We start from the raw sequence: 15,614 nt of genomic DNA, 5'->3' as shown, positions 1-15,614 counted from the left end.
GGGACTCAGTCTGGGGACCAGCTTGCCAATGCAGTGGCCTCTTGCCTATCTGGCAGTGTGTGTGTGTGTGTGTGTGTGTGTGTGTGTGTGTGTGTGTGTGTGGAGGGGGGGGTCTTAGCAGGGGAGCCGGGCATGTGTCTGTGTGTGTGTTTCCCCAGTCCTGGGACCCATGGGGACTCAGGTCATAGGCTGATGCTGCCTTGCCAGCCCCCCCAGCCCGCCCTGTGGCAGGCCACTTGCAGCCCAGAGTGGTGTAGGGGCTTGTCCCCGGGGCTGGCTTTTGGGGCCCTGTGCTGGCGCTGCCCCCTCCCCTACGCATACCTTGCCCACAGCTGAGCAGCTGGGAGGCTATTTATAAAGGCGGGTGAGATCAGCGGCCGGCGAGGCTATAAATGAGTGGCCAGCCAGGCCCATAAGAGCAGTCGCCTGGGGCGCCAGAGCTGTGGGCTGTGAGCGGGATGAGCGCCAGCGCGGGTGGTGGTGGTGGCGACAGCAGCAGCAGGTAGGGCTCGGCTGGCTGGGAGGCTAGGGTCCCTGGCGGCCTGCGCAAGCACTCAGGACCACGACCACCCGCCTGTTGCCTGTCACACAGCTCACAAGCCTCCTGCGGGCCTGAGTCCTCAGGCTCTGAGCTCGCTCCTGTGGTGCCAGCAGCACAAATGCTTCAGGGACTACTAGGCTCTGAAGACGAGGAGCAAGAGGACCCCAAGGACTACTGCAAGGGTGAGGCCTCGGGGATCAGTGGCCTGGCGGAGGGGGGAGAGCTGGCTTTGTGGCTCAGGGGCCAGGGAAGCCGGCTCTCCCACTGCGTCCCGTCCGTCACTCCCTCCCTCACCAGGCGGTTACTACCCTGTGAAGATCGGAGACCTGTTCAATGGACGGTACCACGTGGTGCGCAAGCTGGGCTGGGGCCACTTCTCCACTGTGTGGCTGTGCTGGGACATCCAGTGAGCACCCCTCCGCCCCTGGGCACCTCTGAACTTGGGAGGGGGAGGTCGGCCCACCACCCACTCCGGTCCCTTGGCATTGCAGGCGCAAGCGCTTCGTGGCCCTGAAAGTGGTGAAGAGCGCTGGGCACTACACCGAGACAGCTGTGGATGAGATCAAGCTCCTGAAATGCGTGAGGCACCTCCCCGGCCCTCTACTGCGCCCCGAGCTGCCCAGGGCCTGGCCATGTGGATGCAGGGCCGGCTGGGGCTGCTTGGGGTGGGCAGGGCTCCCAGAGGGCAGCCTCCAGCTGGCCCTGCCCAAGAGGGAGGGCCTGGACAGGACATGGGGAGTGTGAGCCGGGCCTGCAGCTAGACGGGGCAGAGCTCTGCTGGGAGGAGCGGGTGGGCCACCATGGCTCCCTGCCTTTTGCTCCAGGTCCGAGACAGCGACCCCAGTGACCCCAAAAGAGAGACTGTTGTCCAGCTCATCGACGACTTCAGGATCTCAGGGGTTAATGGAGTCCGTATCCTTTGAAGGAAGGCCGAGCGAGCTTGGTGGGACACCAGCGACAAGCAGGGGTCTGCCTCCCCCCACACATACACACATGGGGGATGGGGAAGGCTCTGCAGGCCGTGCTGTTGCCTTAAAGGGCGGGGCCTAACCTTTTGGGGGCTGTCCGCAGGCGCCTGGCATCCTTGGGCAGAGGAGGCAGGCTTGGCCTGGGAGGCCCTTGTCCCATCTCAGCTGGAGACCCTGTGTGAGGACAATACCTCATGGGCAGGGCCTGTCAGCCGCCTTCACTCCCTGCCTCAGATGTGTGCATGGTGTTAGAGGTCCTAGGCCATCAGCTGCTCAAGTGGATCATCAAGTCCAACTATCAGGGTCTGCCGGTGCCCTGTGTGAAGAGCATCGTGAGGCAGGTGTGCGCCGAGGCCTGTTCCCTGTGTGCCCGAACGCCCTGCATGGAGCCCCGTGTGCCCAAGCCCTGCGTGCCAACTGCAGCACAAGCAGGTCGGGGCTGCTCTCTGCAGGTGCTGCACGGCCTGGACTACCTGCACACCAAGTGCAAGATCATCCACACGGACATTAAGCCCGAGAACATTCTGCTGTGCGTTGGCGATGCCTACATCCGGCGCCTGGCCGCTGAGGCCACCGAGTGGCAGCAGTCAGGGGGGCCGCCCCCATCACGCTCCACAGGTAGCCTCTGCTCAGTGCCAGGCCCGGGCAGGCCCCGCTCAGTGGCCCCGCCTGAGCCTGTCCTCTTCTCTCTCCATATGCCAGTCAGCACAGCCCCACAGGAGGTCTTGGTAAGCAGACGCACCCTCTCGCCCCGTGCCGAGAACCCCTCTGGTTCACGCTCACCTCGCCACAGCACCCCTGCTGTCTCGCTGGGAGGGGGCAAAGGGGCGAGGCAGCAGAGCCAGTCCTGGGAGCTAGAAGCCTTGTTCCCACGGCCACGTGGGTCCGGGCCGAGGCTCAGGCAGTGGGCAGACCCTGGGGTGACCCGGCTGTAACAGCAGATGGGTAAGCTGTCCAAAAACAAGAAGAAGAAGATGAGGCGCAAACGGAAGCAGCAGAGACGACTGCTGGAGGAGCGGCTGCGGGACCTGCAAAGGCTGGAGGCCCTGGAAGCGGCAGCGCAGGCAGAGGGTGCGGGCTGGAGCCGGGCCCGGGCCGGGCCTGCGGGCAGGGAGGGGGTGCCAAGTGGACTCGGGCCTTTGCTCACAGGACTCCGCGTCTCACCAGACTCCAGCTCCAGGCTGGAGGGGGGCAGCGGCTCCACTTCCTCCTCAGGCTGCCACCCTGGGGGAACCTCGGCTTCCCCTGCCCCCAGGGGCGAGCGCAGCCTCAGCCCTGGCTCCCAGACCTCTGGCTTCTCCGGCTCCCTTTTCTCTCCTGCCTCGGGCTCTATCCTCTCTGGCTCATCCAACCAGCGGGAGATGGGGGGCCTCCTGTCGCCCAGCAGTAAGTAGCAGGGCAGTGGGGGTGCTGCCAGCACCAGAGGAGCTGACTGGCTGAGTGTCTCCCTGCTTGTTCCTACTCAGTGCCGTTTGGTGCCTCGAACCTCCTGGTCAACCCCCTAGAGCCCCAGAATGCAGACAAGATCAAGATTAAGATTGCAGACCTGGGAAACGCCTGCTGGGTGGTACGAGGGGGTTCCCAGGCCCAAGTAGGGGCAGGGGCCGCAGGGGTGAATCCAGACCAGTACCCGCTCTGTGTGCTCAGCACCCCTTTCGGAAACCCGGGACACAGCCCAGTGCCCCCAATACATCCCCTTGCCTGCAGCACAAGCACTTCACGGAGGACATCCAGACGCGGCAGTACCGGGCCGTGGAGGTGCTGATTGGCGCTGAGTATGGGCCCCCCGCCGACATCTGGAGCACAGCGTGCATGGTAGGCCTGGTGGCCCCGGGCCCGAGCGCCCCCTGCCTGCCACCAGCTCATACACCCCCCCCCCCCCCCCGCCACCTCTTCCAGGCTTTCGAGCTGGCTACCGGGGACTACCTGTTCGAGCCTCACTCTGGCGAGGATTACAGTCGCGATGAGGGTAGGGGATGCGGGCCCAGGGCTTGGCACTGGGTTCCCTGTGCCCCCCCACCCCAGCCTCTGCCAAGCCTCTCCTCTGCCCACAGACCACATTGCCCACATCGTGGAGCTCCTGGGGGACATCCCCCCGGCCTTCGCCCTGTCAGGCCGCTACTCCAGGGAGTTCTTCAACCGTAGAGGTGGGTTCAGGTCCCCCACCCACCCGCCTGCCAGGAAGTGGGCTTGGGGCTGGGACTGCAAAGGCGGTTCGTGGGGGTGCCGGGGCCCAGCCTCACCCGTGGGCCGGCCACAGGCGAGTTGCGGCACATCCACAACCTCAAGCACTGGGGCCTGTACGAAGTGCTCATGGAGAAGTACGAGTGGCCCCTGGAACAGGCCACGCAGTTCAGCGCCTTCCTGATGCCCATGATGGAGTATATCCCTGCAAAGAGGGCCAGTGCGGCCGACTGCCTGCAGCACCCCTGGCTCAACCCCTAGCCCACCTGAAGCCCCTGGGGCACTGGAAGCTGGGTCTTTTCCTAATAAAGTGCGAGCTGACACCTGGCGTGCTGCAGTGAGGGGACAGTGGCCAGACGGGAGGAAGGTGCTTTATTGTGGGCCTGCCTCTGGGCCCGCAGAGGGACAGGAGGGGAGTGTGCGGTGGCGAGTCCGAGTGGTCTAGGCCTCCACGGCCCGGCCATTGATGATGCGGATGCGGCGGATGATGTCCTGGATGGCCCCGGATGTCGTGCCCTGGCCCCCGATGTCTGGGGTATGCATCTGCGAGGGAGCGGTGGCTTGGGCCCAGCCTGGGCCCCGAGACCCCCCAGCCCTCCCCTGCGGGGACTGGACCTGCTCCTGGGGCCAAAGCCTTGGCCGCCCCCTCCCTGGGGGCCCAGCAGTCAGTGTGGGGTCAGGGCACACCAGCCCAGGCTGGAGGTCAGAGGGGAGTAAAGTCTCACGTGTTCGTTGTCCATGGATGCCAGGACAGCCTTGCGGATGGAAGTGGCGTAGGAGTGGAGCCTATAGGGAGAGAGGGGCCTCCAGTTCCGGGGCCTGGGGTTTTGGGGTCCAGCTGGGACCAAGGGCCAGGCACCAGAACTGCTTACTTGAGGTGGTCGAGCATCATGCAGCTGGCCAGCAGCGTGGCTGTGGGGTTGGCAATGTTCTTGTTGGCGATGCTCTTGCCTGTGTTCCTTGTGGCCTGGAGAAGCAAAAGGGAGAGGGGTGAGCTTGCCGTAAGAATGCATGCAGGGTGTGGCTTCTAGTCCCTCCCACGGGGGGCGGCTTGGCAGAGGAATGAGTGTCAGGATTGGAATGGCTGCTTACAGGGACAGGGTCTCATGGCAAAGGTGTGTGGGGAACGTTCGGGAACTAGAGAGAGCCACTGTGCACACATCACTGTGGATAGGCTTAATATCCCCTAACTGTTCGCTCTCAGACGGTTTCTTTCTGTGTCACACATGCTCGAGTCTAATTCTAACATTTTTATTTTTGGAGAGAGAGAGAAAAATTCAGAGAGGAGGGGAAATAGGATGGAAAAGGGACACCTGCAGCAGGTGCTTTGATGCTCGTGAAGCTTCCTCCCTGCAGGTGGAGAATGGGGACTTGAGCGACGGTCTGTACACACTGTAATGTGTGTGACCAAATGGGTATGCCACTGCCCAGCCCCAAGTGTAAGTTCTCAAAACAACCTCAGCAGAAACGCTGGTCAGCGAACCCACAGCGAACCCACATGAGACTTAGCCTAATGTAACAACGTATGGGAAACTTAGAACGTGAGACCAAGGGACCCAAGGCCCTGGGCCCGGCCTGGGGCACAGGGCTCTCTGCCTCCGGCTCTCGGGGACCATCCCCGGTGGGTCTGGCTGCATCTGCGCCCCTCAGCCGTGAGGAGCTTCACGCACTTCTCCAGGGCACTCGGCCCGCTCACATCTCCCCTCCACAGCAGCGCATGGCTTCCCGTCTCCTCACACCCCTGAGTGTGAGAAGGCACTCGCTGTGCTTCAGAGTCACACCGCGGGGCGGGGCGGGGCGGGGCGGGGCGGGGCGACTAGTGACACGGAGCAGCTTCTCCTGCCCTCGCTGAGCCTTTGCGCTTTTCAGGAGAAATGTGTGTGCGCGAGGCCTCTGTCACTTTTGTTGCTTCCTTAGTTTATTTCTCTTGCCATCTGTGGGGTTTCACTGCTCTGAGCTGACGATTTCACACGGAGATGGGGGCGGGAAAGAGCGAGAGCGAGAGCGAGAGAGAGCGAGAGAGAGAGAGGAGGGGGGAGGGAGGGAGAGGGGAAGCAAGAGACCATCTACAGTGGGTGAAGTGGCTTGGAAGGGACCATCCCAGAGGCACCCATGGAGTCCCTGGCACGTACCGTTTCAAACACTGCATACACGTGGCCGTAGTTGGCACCAGCTACGAGCCCAGGACCCCCGACCAGTCCTGCGCAGACATTGTTGACAATGTTGCCATACAGATTGGGCATCACCATGACGTCAAATTGCTGGGGCCGCGACACCAGCTGCAAGGAGGGGCAGACTTGGGAATGGGACCCCAGAGGCTACGGGCAGCAGGGGGCAGGCAGGGGTGGGGTCGGCTACCTGCATGGTGGTGTTGTCCACGATCATGTTCTCAAAGGTGATCTGCGGGTAGCGGGCTGCCACCTCCTTGCAGCACTGGAGGAAGAGTCCATCACCCAGCTTCCTGAGGACAGAGGAAAATGGAGCGGTCACGGCAGGGGGCAGTGAGAGAGGCAGCGTGTGCAGATGGTCACAGAAGGCTGGCTCTGGCTCTGCCTTTCCCCAAGGGTGGGCCTAAGGAAACTGGCATGGAGCCCACGCAGGTCCAGGGGCTCCTGGGCCCACCCCAGGGAGCAGCCCCAAGCGGGCCCAGCTGCTCAGAAGTGCGTACATGATGTTGGCCTTGTGCACAGCTGTCACTTTCTTGCGTCCGCTCTCGTGGGCCAGCTTGAAGGCATACTCGGCGATGCGCAGGGACTTGGCCTTGGTGATGATCTTCAGGCTCTCCACCACGCCTGCCACGCTCTGCAAAGGGACAGGCGGAGACCCCGTGCCCTGTCTGAGCCTGCCTCCTGCTTCCTGCCTCCCCCGGGGGCCAGCCCCCCACACACTGGAGGGGCCTGGGGCTCGCACCTCGTGCTCCAGGCTGCTGTACTCCCCCTCCGTGTTCTCGCGCACGATGAGAATGTCGATGTCCCTGTGGCGCGTCACCACTCCCGGCAGGCTCTTACAGTGGATGACGTTGGCGTAGAGGTCCAGGCTGGTGCTGGGGGCACAGAGACACTGGCCCATGCCCACGGCCCTGCCGGCACACCACCCCTCCACTGGCCCCACCCACACGACGCACTCACCGAAGGATGTTGTTGCGCGATTTGTGGGAGGGCGGCAGATTGTGGTTCGTCTCAATGTTGCCTGCAGGTCAGAACGAGGCAGACAGGTGGAGGGGGGCTGATGCCTGGGCCGTGGCACCACACCTCCCACCCCATCCGGAGAGGCAGACAGAGGCGGCCCCAGCCGGTGAGAACGCCGCCCCCCGCCGCCGCTGAGGAGATGACTTCTAATGTGAGCCCCGAGGGGGTGGGGGCACCCGGCTGACAGGCTGTGGCTGAGCAGGGCTGGCAGCCATCCTGGAGGCGGGGCCCACTGGGAAGGGAATGGTGGGGATACTGCCGGGGCAGCTCGCAAATACTGCCCCCTGCTTTCTGGCTGGCTGTCCGGCCCCTCAGGGTCCCACGTGCGAACCGCCAGCCAGCTCTCTCAGCAAAGGCCAGAGGGATGGGCTAGCCCGGGGCTTACCCTTCAGGGCCACACGGTTGCGGCGGATGGCCATAATGGCATTACGGATGTCCTCTTCGTCGGCGCTGGAGCTCACGTGCACCTCTTCGAAGTCCACGGGCACACATGCATGCCTGGAGCGGAGCTGGGTCATGGCACTGCCCCGCCCAGGGCCTCCGCCTCCTCCAGCAAGCCTGCCTGCACCCTGGGCCCCCCTGCCCCACTGGCTCCACGATCTGGCCCCCAGGGCCAGGGCACCTACCTGAACACTGACTTCACGTGCAGCATGAGCTCAGGCCCAATGCCATCGCCGGGGATCATGGTCACTGTGTGCCGCCCACCATACTTGGCCGACGGAGGCTGAGGGTGGGTAGGGTGGGCCTCAGTGCCCCTCTGGCCACCAGGATGGTGCCAGCTCAGGGCACTTGTCCCTGCACCCCATCCCACCCCAGGCAGGGCTGCTCCTGGCACTCCTCACAGGTCGGCAGTAGCAGTCCCCACCCACCAGGACTTGGGGCACCCCCAAGGCCATTAGGAGCCCCAAACCTGACAGGCAGATGAGCAGAATACTCACAATTGTTTGTTGCTAGAGAGGGGACAGGAAGGAAGAAGACACGGATGAGCGAAGGTTGGAGAAACAAGGCGGTGGGCGGCCTCCAGAGAGGGCACCTCAGAGGGCAGGGCACAGAAGCAAAGGCAAGCACGCGCACCGACACACGCGGGCATCACACTCACGCCTCTGCTCCTGAGTGAGGCCACACACGCACACACACGCACGCACAGACACGCGTGCGCACACAGGACAGACACGCATGCGCACCAAACAGGTACTCACTGAGAAGCTCCTCCGGGGGGCCTCAAGGGCGCCGAGAAGCTGCGGAAGAGAAACCCAGAGGCACGGGTCGTCGGGTGGTCCGGAGAGGCGAGCTGGACTGCCCCATGGCACCCACATAAGCCCATCGGCGCACGCTGGCGCGGATGCCCAAACGGCTCTCCAGGCTCCACTTGTCACAAACCAACCACCAGGGTGGCACAGGGGTAACTACGCCCGGCTCTGCCTCCTCAGCTCACGGGCCGCTTGCTCGGTCCCTTGCTTCCAGGTCCAGTGAGGACACATCTGGTAGATCGCAGACATCACCACGCTCGAGGAGCCGGGCTCGAGCCCCAGTGGGAAGCTTCACGTGTTGGGGAACAGTGCCGCAGGTCTCTGTCTGTCTGTCTGCCTGTCTGTCTGCCCTTCCCTCTCCCTACTTCTCTCTGTGCACGTAAGGGAAAGAAAAGCTGCCGTGGGGAGCAGTGAAGTGACGCAGGCAGAGCCCTGGAGACAACCCCGGGGGTGGGGTGGGGGAGGGACATGACAGAGAGCTTCTGTTGCCTCTGGCCTCTGCCGCCGCAGCTGCCGACCTAGAACAGCTGGGGCAACAGGGTTCACCCCCCCCCCCGCCAAAGCACGTGCTGTTTCCTCACTACCAAAGTGGCAGAGGGAAGCCAAGGAAAACACAGGCCATGGGGTAAGACTGGAAGTGTCCACCACGGCGCAGGGCAAGTGAGGCATGCCAGAAGACCGGCGGCACCAAGGCTTTCAGAAAGGCTGGCACAGTGGGCATGCAGAGGCCCTCTAGCCTGAGGCTCTGAGGCCCCGAGGCCCCAGGTTCCATCCCCGGCACCACCATCGGCCGGTGCCGAGCAGTGCTGGCAAGCTGCTCTGTGGCCTGAATGGATGACACACAGCCCCAGGCCTCCGGTTGGGAGAGAGCACAATGCTGCCCACATCTCACGGCCTCAGAGCAAAAGCCAGACCAGGCACGTGGGACAGGTGTGGAGGTTCGAGTCTCTCCTCCTCAGGCCCCTTCCACAGACGGGGCAGCGCACAGTCACTCGCTTGCGCTGGCGGCAGCGGCATCACCACGGTCCGTCACTGCCAAGGAACTAAGCCTGCCCGCCCCCCGGGCCCCTTGCCCGGGCCGCACAGCGCCTGGTTCTGGAGTCCCCGGCCTGCAGCCTGCGGCCTTCGTGGGGTTCTCCCTGCCCCCTACCCAAACACGACACTCGGGGAGCAGAGCTGTGGCTGTCAGGCCAGCAGAATACACATCCGGAGAGTGGGACAAAGAAGCAGGAGCTGAGTGGACGTGCACACGAGCTAAGGGAGGACAACGCGGCCTCTGGGGCCGGCAGGACTGGCAGATGGTCTCGACCACTCAGCTTCCCGGCCCCTCCCAAAAGCAGCAGCCAGCCACCTAGTGTGGCAGCCAGCAGGTCTGAGGGGGACGAAGCCTGCGAGCTATGCAACAGGGCAGGGCGGGGCCCCAGGACTGGGGACTGCAGCTCCCAGCAACGCCTCCTCCTGGACTGGCAAGGCACCAGGGCCGACCCTCCCCTGTGCGGGACAGGCCTTTGGGCCCTGGCCAGTCCAGAGGCCCTGGAGCTGATGCCATCCCTGACCTTGCTGCAGGAAGGCAGAGGTCCTGCTCCCTAGCCAGACTGCCTGGGCAGCTCCCCGTCAAAGGAGCATGCATAGGTCCGCTCTTTCAGGCAGTGGCCCGCCCTCGCTAACCTACTGGGGGGGTCACACAGGGAGGAAGACTGCAGGGTGACCTGTGCTGCCCCAGGCCTGCCTCTCTGGCACCTTTCTGCTGGAGCAGAAGCCTGGTGGCTGTAGGCCCTGGCTACTGGGAGCAGAACTCCGGGCTGGCGCCTAAAGATTTCCACAGCTAGGACAAGCAGGCCTCAGCTGCTCAGGAGCTGGGCACACGCAGGGCAACCAGGGCCGCTAGAAGCCCTGCACAAGGTGGGAGCAGACAGCATGCCTAAAAGGACTTCACCAAGTGGCTTGTCATGCGGCAATCTTTTCCAGGGACTGAGGGGGGTAAGCATGGCTGTGGCCCCGAAGGAGTTCCAGCAAAGTCACCGAGTTCTGAAAAGGTCAGAGCTGCTGGCTCCCTTGGGGAAGTGAAGTCCCACAGAGGAATCGGGAGGTCGGAGAGGAGGAGGGAGCACACAGTGGGTCAGAGGGGAGGATGCCTGGAAGGGAGGTCTCCTGTCGCCAAAGGTCGGTCCTGGCTTGCCCATGCCTCAGAGGGCTTCCAAGCCACCCAGGGCCTCAATTCTCCCAGCCGAAGAGTGAAAGGAGGGGCGAACTTGGACCTGCATAGCCACGATACTCATGGGGACTAGGCGAGCGAGGCCCGCAGCCTGCCGACACCCCTGACAGGCAGGAGGTCGGGATCCCTCCCAGTACAGGTGCCAGAGGAGAAGGTGTCCGGAAGTCTATGCCCCCAGAGGACCGGCGGGGTCCCCCAGCACTGGGACCAATGACCAAGTGGTGTGCGAGAGGGAACCCAGTGCAGGAAGGGCGGCTGGGCTGAGACTCCAGAGGCGCACGGGCAGGGCGAGCTGGGACACGTGATCGCCTCCGGAGGGCTCCTAGAAGGACACCGGGGAGGTGACCCGGCCAGGCGCGGGTCGCCGCTCCCGTCCGCCCACCTGGGAGGCACCCTCCGCACCCCAGATGCGACCCCTGCGCAAACAGACAGCGGCGGCGGCCAATCAACGCCGGGCGCGGCTCTCTCCCCGCCCTCGCAGGGCCCGCAGCCAATCGGAATGCGGGGCGCTCCGGGGCGACGCGGGGGCGCAAGGCTCGCCCGCAAGCACCCCGGCCGTCCGCACAACTCGCCGCCCCGCTCACCTCCCAAGGACGGCAGAGGAGAGCCGGTCTGAGCACGGCCTTCGCAGCGCCGCTAGCAGCCGTCGCCACCTTGAGCGCCATGGCGGAAAGCGACAGCGCCTGCAGGTCCCCACGCGCAGACTCCGCTCTCGCGAGAGTGAGGCGGCGCGGCGTGGAATTGCGGGGCGGACAGTGCGCACGCGCTACCCAGGCGGTTTCCACGCCCCCTTCCGGCGCTGAGAGCGGCTCGGCCGCCGCCATCTTGGTGGGGGCTCGGCCGGCCGAGTTCCTGCTTTGGGGTGGGGACACGTCAGTGCCGCCCGCGACGTCACTGGCTCGCTCGGCCCGCCGACGCCGGATTGGCTGCCGCGGCCGCTCAGGCGTGACGCTTCCTCGCTGCCCCGCGGGTGCGGGAACGTCGCTCTCTTTCCCGGCGGCCGAGGAGAGGCGATGGCGGCGCTGACGTCTCTCGGCGCGCTGGCGCTCCTCCTGCTGTCGGGTCTCTCCCGCTGCTCAGGTAGCGGCCCGCAGGGCTCATCTCTGGCCCGCGACAGGCGGTGCGGGGTGGCGGGCGGAGGGGTGCTGGCCAAGCCGGGCTCGGGTCCTTAGGCCGAGGCCACCCGGCTCCCGCACTCACGGCTCCCCGCTGCCGGGCCCCCGAAAGAGCGCCTAGGCCCCCTTCTCGCCCCTCTGGGGCCGCCGGGACGCAGCCGCAGCGGGGAGGGGACACGGAAGCCAAGCGCTGCGGAGAGAGTCGGGTCGCCGTGGGGTTCGGGCTGCCCGGGGGGGGGGGGGAAGATCCCGGCGGGGAGACAGCAGGAGGGCGAGCCGACGGGGGCTGGTGGGCCAGGGGCGCCCCCCACTGACCCTGCGCCCCCTCCAGGGCCTCGCAGCACAGCTAAGTGGGGCTGGCGGTGACGTTCTCGCAGAAGTCTGGTCGCCTGGTGGCAGGGTCGCGCTCAGGCTGCGGTGCCCAGTGTGCAGGACGGCACGGCGGCCCACGCTGGGGCTGGGGCTGGGGACTGCGGGCTGAGCCGGCGCTCTCTGGCCAACGCACTCCTGGCAGTGGGCAGCAGAGGAGCTGGCCCCGCCGCCGGCCCGGTCGTCGCCCCCACCTTACACTAGCCGTCTGCCTCCCGCCGCTCCCTCCGCCCAAGGCATGGCAGAGCCAGGCACACCCCTTGGCCCTGGGCTAGGCACGGTCCCACCGGGAGTCTGGCGTCCTGTTTCCTGGGATCTGCATCGGCGTGCCAGTGGGGATGAGCTTTAAACCTTGCCTTCGGCCGCAAGCAGTGCCCTGTGCTTGGTGTCTGCGGCAGGCCTGGGGTGACTGCCCCCCACGCTGCACTGCCGTGTGACTTCCTGTGTGCAGGTGCACACCCCTCACCTGAGCAGCGCTCCTTTAGCCCTTGCAGTGCTCTACTGTTCTCTTCGGGATGCCCATTCCCACCATGCCCCTGACCACTCATCGGGTCACGTCCCATCCCCAAGGGCCCATGTTCACTGCTGATGGGTCTGGGAGGGCTCCCGGGTACCCCCCCCCCCGCCCCCCACCCCTAGCCTTGCACAGACATCTCTGCTTCTTCTCTGCAGCAGAGGCCTGTGTGGAGCCCCAGATCACACCCTCCTACTACACCACCTCGGATGCTGTCATTTCCACTGAGACCGTCTTCATTGTGGAGATCTCCCTGACCTGCAAGAACAGGGTTCAGGTGAGGCCGGGGGCCTGGGGCATCTGCTCTTCACTGCCAGTACCTGGTGCACAGAGAGAGAACAGGCATCCCCGCCCCCCGGTGTGCTGACAACAGCGTGGCTAAGATCTCCGTGAGGTGCGTGGCCTGCATTGGCTGTGCAGGGTGAGTGGGTGAGGTCCATACCGCTGTGCTGGAACTGAGAAATGGCCAGCGATTGGTCCGCAGGCTCTCGCGTCCCTTCTCTGCCTCCTCCGTGCAGGGCCGGGTCCGAGTGCCTGCTCAGTAATTCTAAGACAGTGCTCCTGATCTCTGTCAAGTGTCCCGAAGGCTCAGAGAAGCAAGTTGGGCCTTTGGAGGTACAGCACTCCAGAGCTGCCTTACAGGTTCAGAGAAATAGGGGTAGCCCGGCCCAGGACAGAGAGGAGTGCCCCCAGACTGGTGGGGACAGGGAGCCTGACAAAGCTCGGGGTTGGCAGCCTTGTGTCCTGTGGCACTGGTGTTGGGGGGGGATGGCTGGCGGCATGAGGCGTGACGTGTCCCCTCCCCCCCCCCGCTGTCTCCTAGAACATGGCTCTTTATGCTGACGTCAGCGGAAAGCAGTTCCCTGTCACCCGGGGCCAGGATGTTGGGCGCTATCAGGTAAGGGGGGCCTTGTGCTCCAGGGACCGGCCCACCAGGCCAGGGTCGAGAGTCTTGGTGGTTGCTAGTGGTGCCGAGTCATCACCCATGTGTCCACCCTCAAACATCCAGGTGTCCTGGAGCCTGGACCACAAGAGTGCACACGCCGGCACCTACGAGGTCAGGTTTTTCGACGAGGAGTCTTACAGCCTCCTGAGGAAGGTGAGGCCCTCGGAGGCCCGGGGAAGGGAGGCTCGCCCGCCCCCAGCAGCTCACGGGGCCCTCACTCTGCCACCTTCTTTGCAGGCTCAAAGGAACAACGAAGACATCTCTGTCATCCCACCCCTGTTCACAGTCAGCGTGGACCATCGGGTGAGTGGACAGGGGTGGGACTGGTGGGTGACCGATCCCTGTGCCCTGGGGAGGGTGGCCAGTCTGAGCTGACTCTGGTCCCATTTCCTGCAGGGCACCTGGAATGGACCCTGGGTCTCTACCGAGGTGTTGGCTGCAGTCATTGGCCTGGTGATCTACTACCTGGCCTTCAGTGCCAAGAGCCATATCCAGGCCTGAGTGCCGTCCCATCCACTGCCGCCAATAAACCGGCATTGCTCTCAGTGCCTCAGCCTCGCACTCCTTGCTTGCCCTGCCTGCCCGGGGCACCCCTCCCTGTCCTCACCACACCGTCTCTTGCCGTGCTCTTACAGGGGTCTACTGTGGCCAGCCAGGGGAGGGACCCTCTGACCACCTGCCCGTGGGAGGGTGACTGCCTCCCAACAGAGTGGGCCACCCTCCTCAGTGCCCCCCAAACCCAGCACTCAGCAGCTGATGCCATGTTCTGGCTGTGGCAAGGTGCGCACTGAAAGCCGAGCCTGGCTGAAGCCAATAGTGGGCGGTGCTCTTCGTGGCACAGGGAAGAGGAGAAGGCTCAGGGTTCTGCGCAGCCTTGTGGCCTGGCCCGTGCGGCTCAGCTGCGAGGTGACCGTCCTCTTCAGAGGGTCAGGCGCCCGGCCTAGTGCTGGGTCATGAGACTGCAGAGCCTGTAAGGGACATCGGAGAAGCCTTTAGAGGCTGCTCGGGGTAGAGCCAGCAGGGGGTGGCTTGTGACCACCAGGACCAGGTTTCTGAAGCCCCAGGGGGGACTGGTGGCTTTTTTTGGCCCTGGCTCCAGCTCTGCCCAGCGGCAGCAGGAACCCGCTATTTCACAACGCTTGCCGCCAAGGACTGCCAGCCCTTCTGGCGCCAGTGTTCCAGGAGCCAGTCAGCATTTGGCTCCCTGGGCTAGCTGCTGGGCCACCTGTCCTGGCCCACTTCCCAGAGCGTGAGCCAGGTGGAGCCCCTCGAGGCCCTGGCAGCTGGAGAGGGCTGCTCAGGGGACAGCAGCGGCCTATGAGACCCCAGCTACAGCCTGGCCCCTCGCTCCCACGTGCCCTGTTGCACGCACACCCTTTCCTCCCACACCCTTAGTGCCTAGGCTTCCCAGCAGGGCGCTTGTTTCTAGAACACTCTGATTCCTGCTCACCCATCTCAGCGTTCAGCCAAATTAACGAAGTCACCAGTGCAGTTTCCGGGGGACTTGAAATGTGTGCCGGTCACTTGGGCTGCTGCAGCATCTAAGTCCAGAGACTGGGCTCCTCTGGTCACACAGTCCCCGCCAGGAGGCACTGTGCACACACCGGACAGGTCACTCCTGGAGCCCCTGCAGGAACTATGAGAGCGGGTGGGCTGAGCACTTAGCGTGAGCCCCACAACCTTCTCTGGGAGTTGCTGAGCTGGCACTGTCTGTGGTACCCCAGAATCATTGATCAAGATGTTTGCAGGGTAGCATAATGGTTATGCAAAGAGACTCTCATACCTGGGGCTCCATAGTCCCAGGATCAGTCCCTCGCACCACCATAAGCCAGAGCTGAGCAGTGCTCTGGTAAAAAAAAAAAAAAATGGAGTCGGGCGGTAGCACAGTGGGTTAAGCGCAAGTGGCACAAAGCGCAAGGACCGGCATAAGGATCTCAGTTTGAGTCCTGGCTCCCCACCTGCAGGAGAGTCGCTTCATAAGTGGTGAAGCAGGTCTAAATGTGTCTTTCTCTTCCCCCTCTCTGTCTTCCTCTCCTCTCTCCATTTCTCTCTGTCCTATCCAACAACGATGACATCAGTAACAATTTTAACCACAACAATAAAACGGGCAACAAAAGGGAAGAAATTAAAAGAAAAATAAGCATGGGATGGAGGAAAGCCTCTCCTCTTATATAACCACAGAACAAATAATCTTGTGAGAATGTGCTGTTTGGTTTCCTCTGTTTGAGGGTTGAGAGAAAGAGAAAGTGTCTGTGTGTGTAACAGGAAGTATGCTGAATTACTTTGAGACACCAGGAGAGCCTACAGAGGAAGAATACAAAACA

General features: G+C 63.9%; 3 protein-coding genes across 6 annotated transcripts; 2 read left to right on the top strand and 1 right to left on the bottom strand.

Moving 5' to 3' along the window:
* Window positions 1–321: 321 nt before the first annotated feature.
* On the top strand, window positions 322–4,021 carry SRPK3 (SRSF protein kinase 3). Of its 2 annotated transcripts, none has more exons than XM_007534872.3 (15): window positions 322–502; window positions 593–723; window positions 839–947; window positions 1,033–1,120; window positions 1,366–1,453; window positions 1,744–1,850; window positions 1,962–2,127; window positions 2,212–2,237; window positions 2,451–2,580; window positions 2,677–2,895; window positions 2,976–3,076; window positions 3,217–3,324; window positions 3,409–3,478; window positions 3,564–3,656; window positions 3,770–4,021. In XM_007534872.3, exons 1-15 carry the CDS (start codon window positions 459–461, stop codon window positions 3,952–3,954), a joined length of 1,665 nt encoding a protein of 554 aa, XP_007534934.1. In that variant the 5' UTR covers window positions 322–458; the 3' UTR covers window positions 3,955–4,021. The 2 variants fall into 2 exon arrangements, with proteins under 2 accessions (XP_007534934.1, XP_007534933.1); XM_007534871.3 differs by having other exon boundaries at window positions 2,448–2,580.
* Window positions 4,022–4,046: 25 nt separating this feature from the next.
* IDH3G (isocitrate dehydrogenase (NAD(+)) 3 non-catalytic subunit gamma) lies at window positions 4,047–11,170 on the bottom strand. 2 transcript variants are annotated; one of them, XM_007534870.3, is made up of 13 exons: window positions 10,931–11,170; window positions 8,081–8,119; window positions 7,820–7,831; window positions 7,508–7,605; window positions 7,267–7,379; window positions 6,822–6,882; window positions 6,604–6,736; window positions 6,362–6,495; window positions 6,052–6,154; window positions 5,826–5,972; window positions 4,566–4,660; window positions 4,419–4,479; window positions 4,047–4,236 (listed from the first exon to the last, which is right to left on the bottom strand). In XM_007534870.3, exons 1-13 carry the CDS (start codon window positions 11,168–11,170, stop codon window positions 4,135–4,137), a joined length of 1,338 nt encoding a protein of 445 aa, XP_007534932.2. In that variant the 3' UTR covers window positions 4,047–4,134. The 2 variants fall into 2 exon arrangements, with proteins under 2 accessions (XP_007534932.2, XP_016048819.2); XM_016193333.2 differs by lacking the exon at window positions 7,820–7,831.
* Window positions 11,171–11,292: 122 nt separating this feature from the next.
* Window positions 11,293–13,838, top strand: SSR4 (signal sequence receptor subunit 4). Of its 2 annotated transcripts, none has more exons than XM_007534869.3 (6): window positions 11,293–11,426; window positions 12,503–12,621; window positions 13,168–13,242; window positions 13,354–13,443; window positions 13,528–13,593; window positions 13,687–13,838. In XM_007534869.3, exons 1-6 carry the CDS (start codon window positions 11,360–11,362, stop codon window positions 13,789–13,791), a joined length of 522 nt encoding a protein of 173 aa, XP_007534931.1. In that variant the 5' UTR covers window positions 11,293–11,359; the 3' UTR covers window positions 13,792–13,838. The 2 variants fall into 2 exon arrangements, with proteins under 2 accessions (XP_007534931.1, XP_060038572.1); XM_060182589.1 differs by having other exon boundaries at window positions 11,294–11,426; window positions 12,506–12,621.
* The last annotated feature ends 1,776 nt before the right edge of the window (window positions 13,839–15,614 follow it).

Source organism: Erinaceus europaeus, chromosome X (assembly GCF_950295315.1).
Source record: "Erinaceus europaeus chromosome X, mEriEur2.1, whole genome shotgun sequence".
NCBI lineage: Eukaryota > Metazoa > Chordata > Mammalia > Eulipotyphla > Erinaceidae > Erinaceus > Erinaceus europaeus.
The sequence above is the reverse complement of the archived record's forward strand: the minus strand, read 5'-3'. Positions and strand labels throughout refer to the sequence as shown.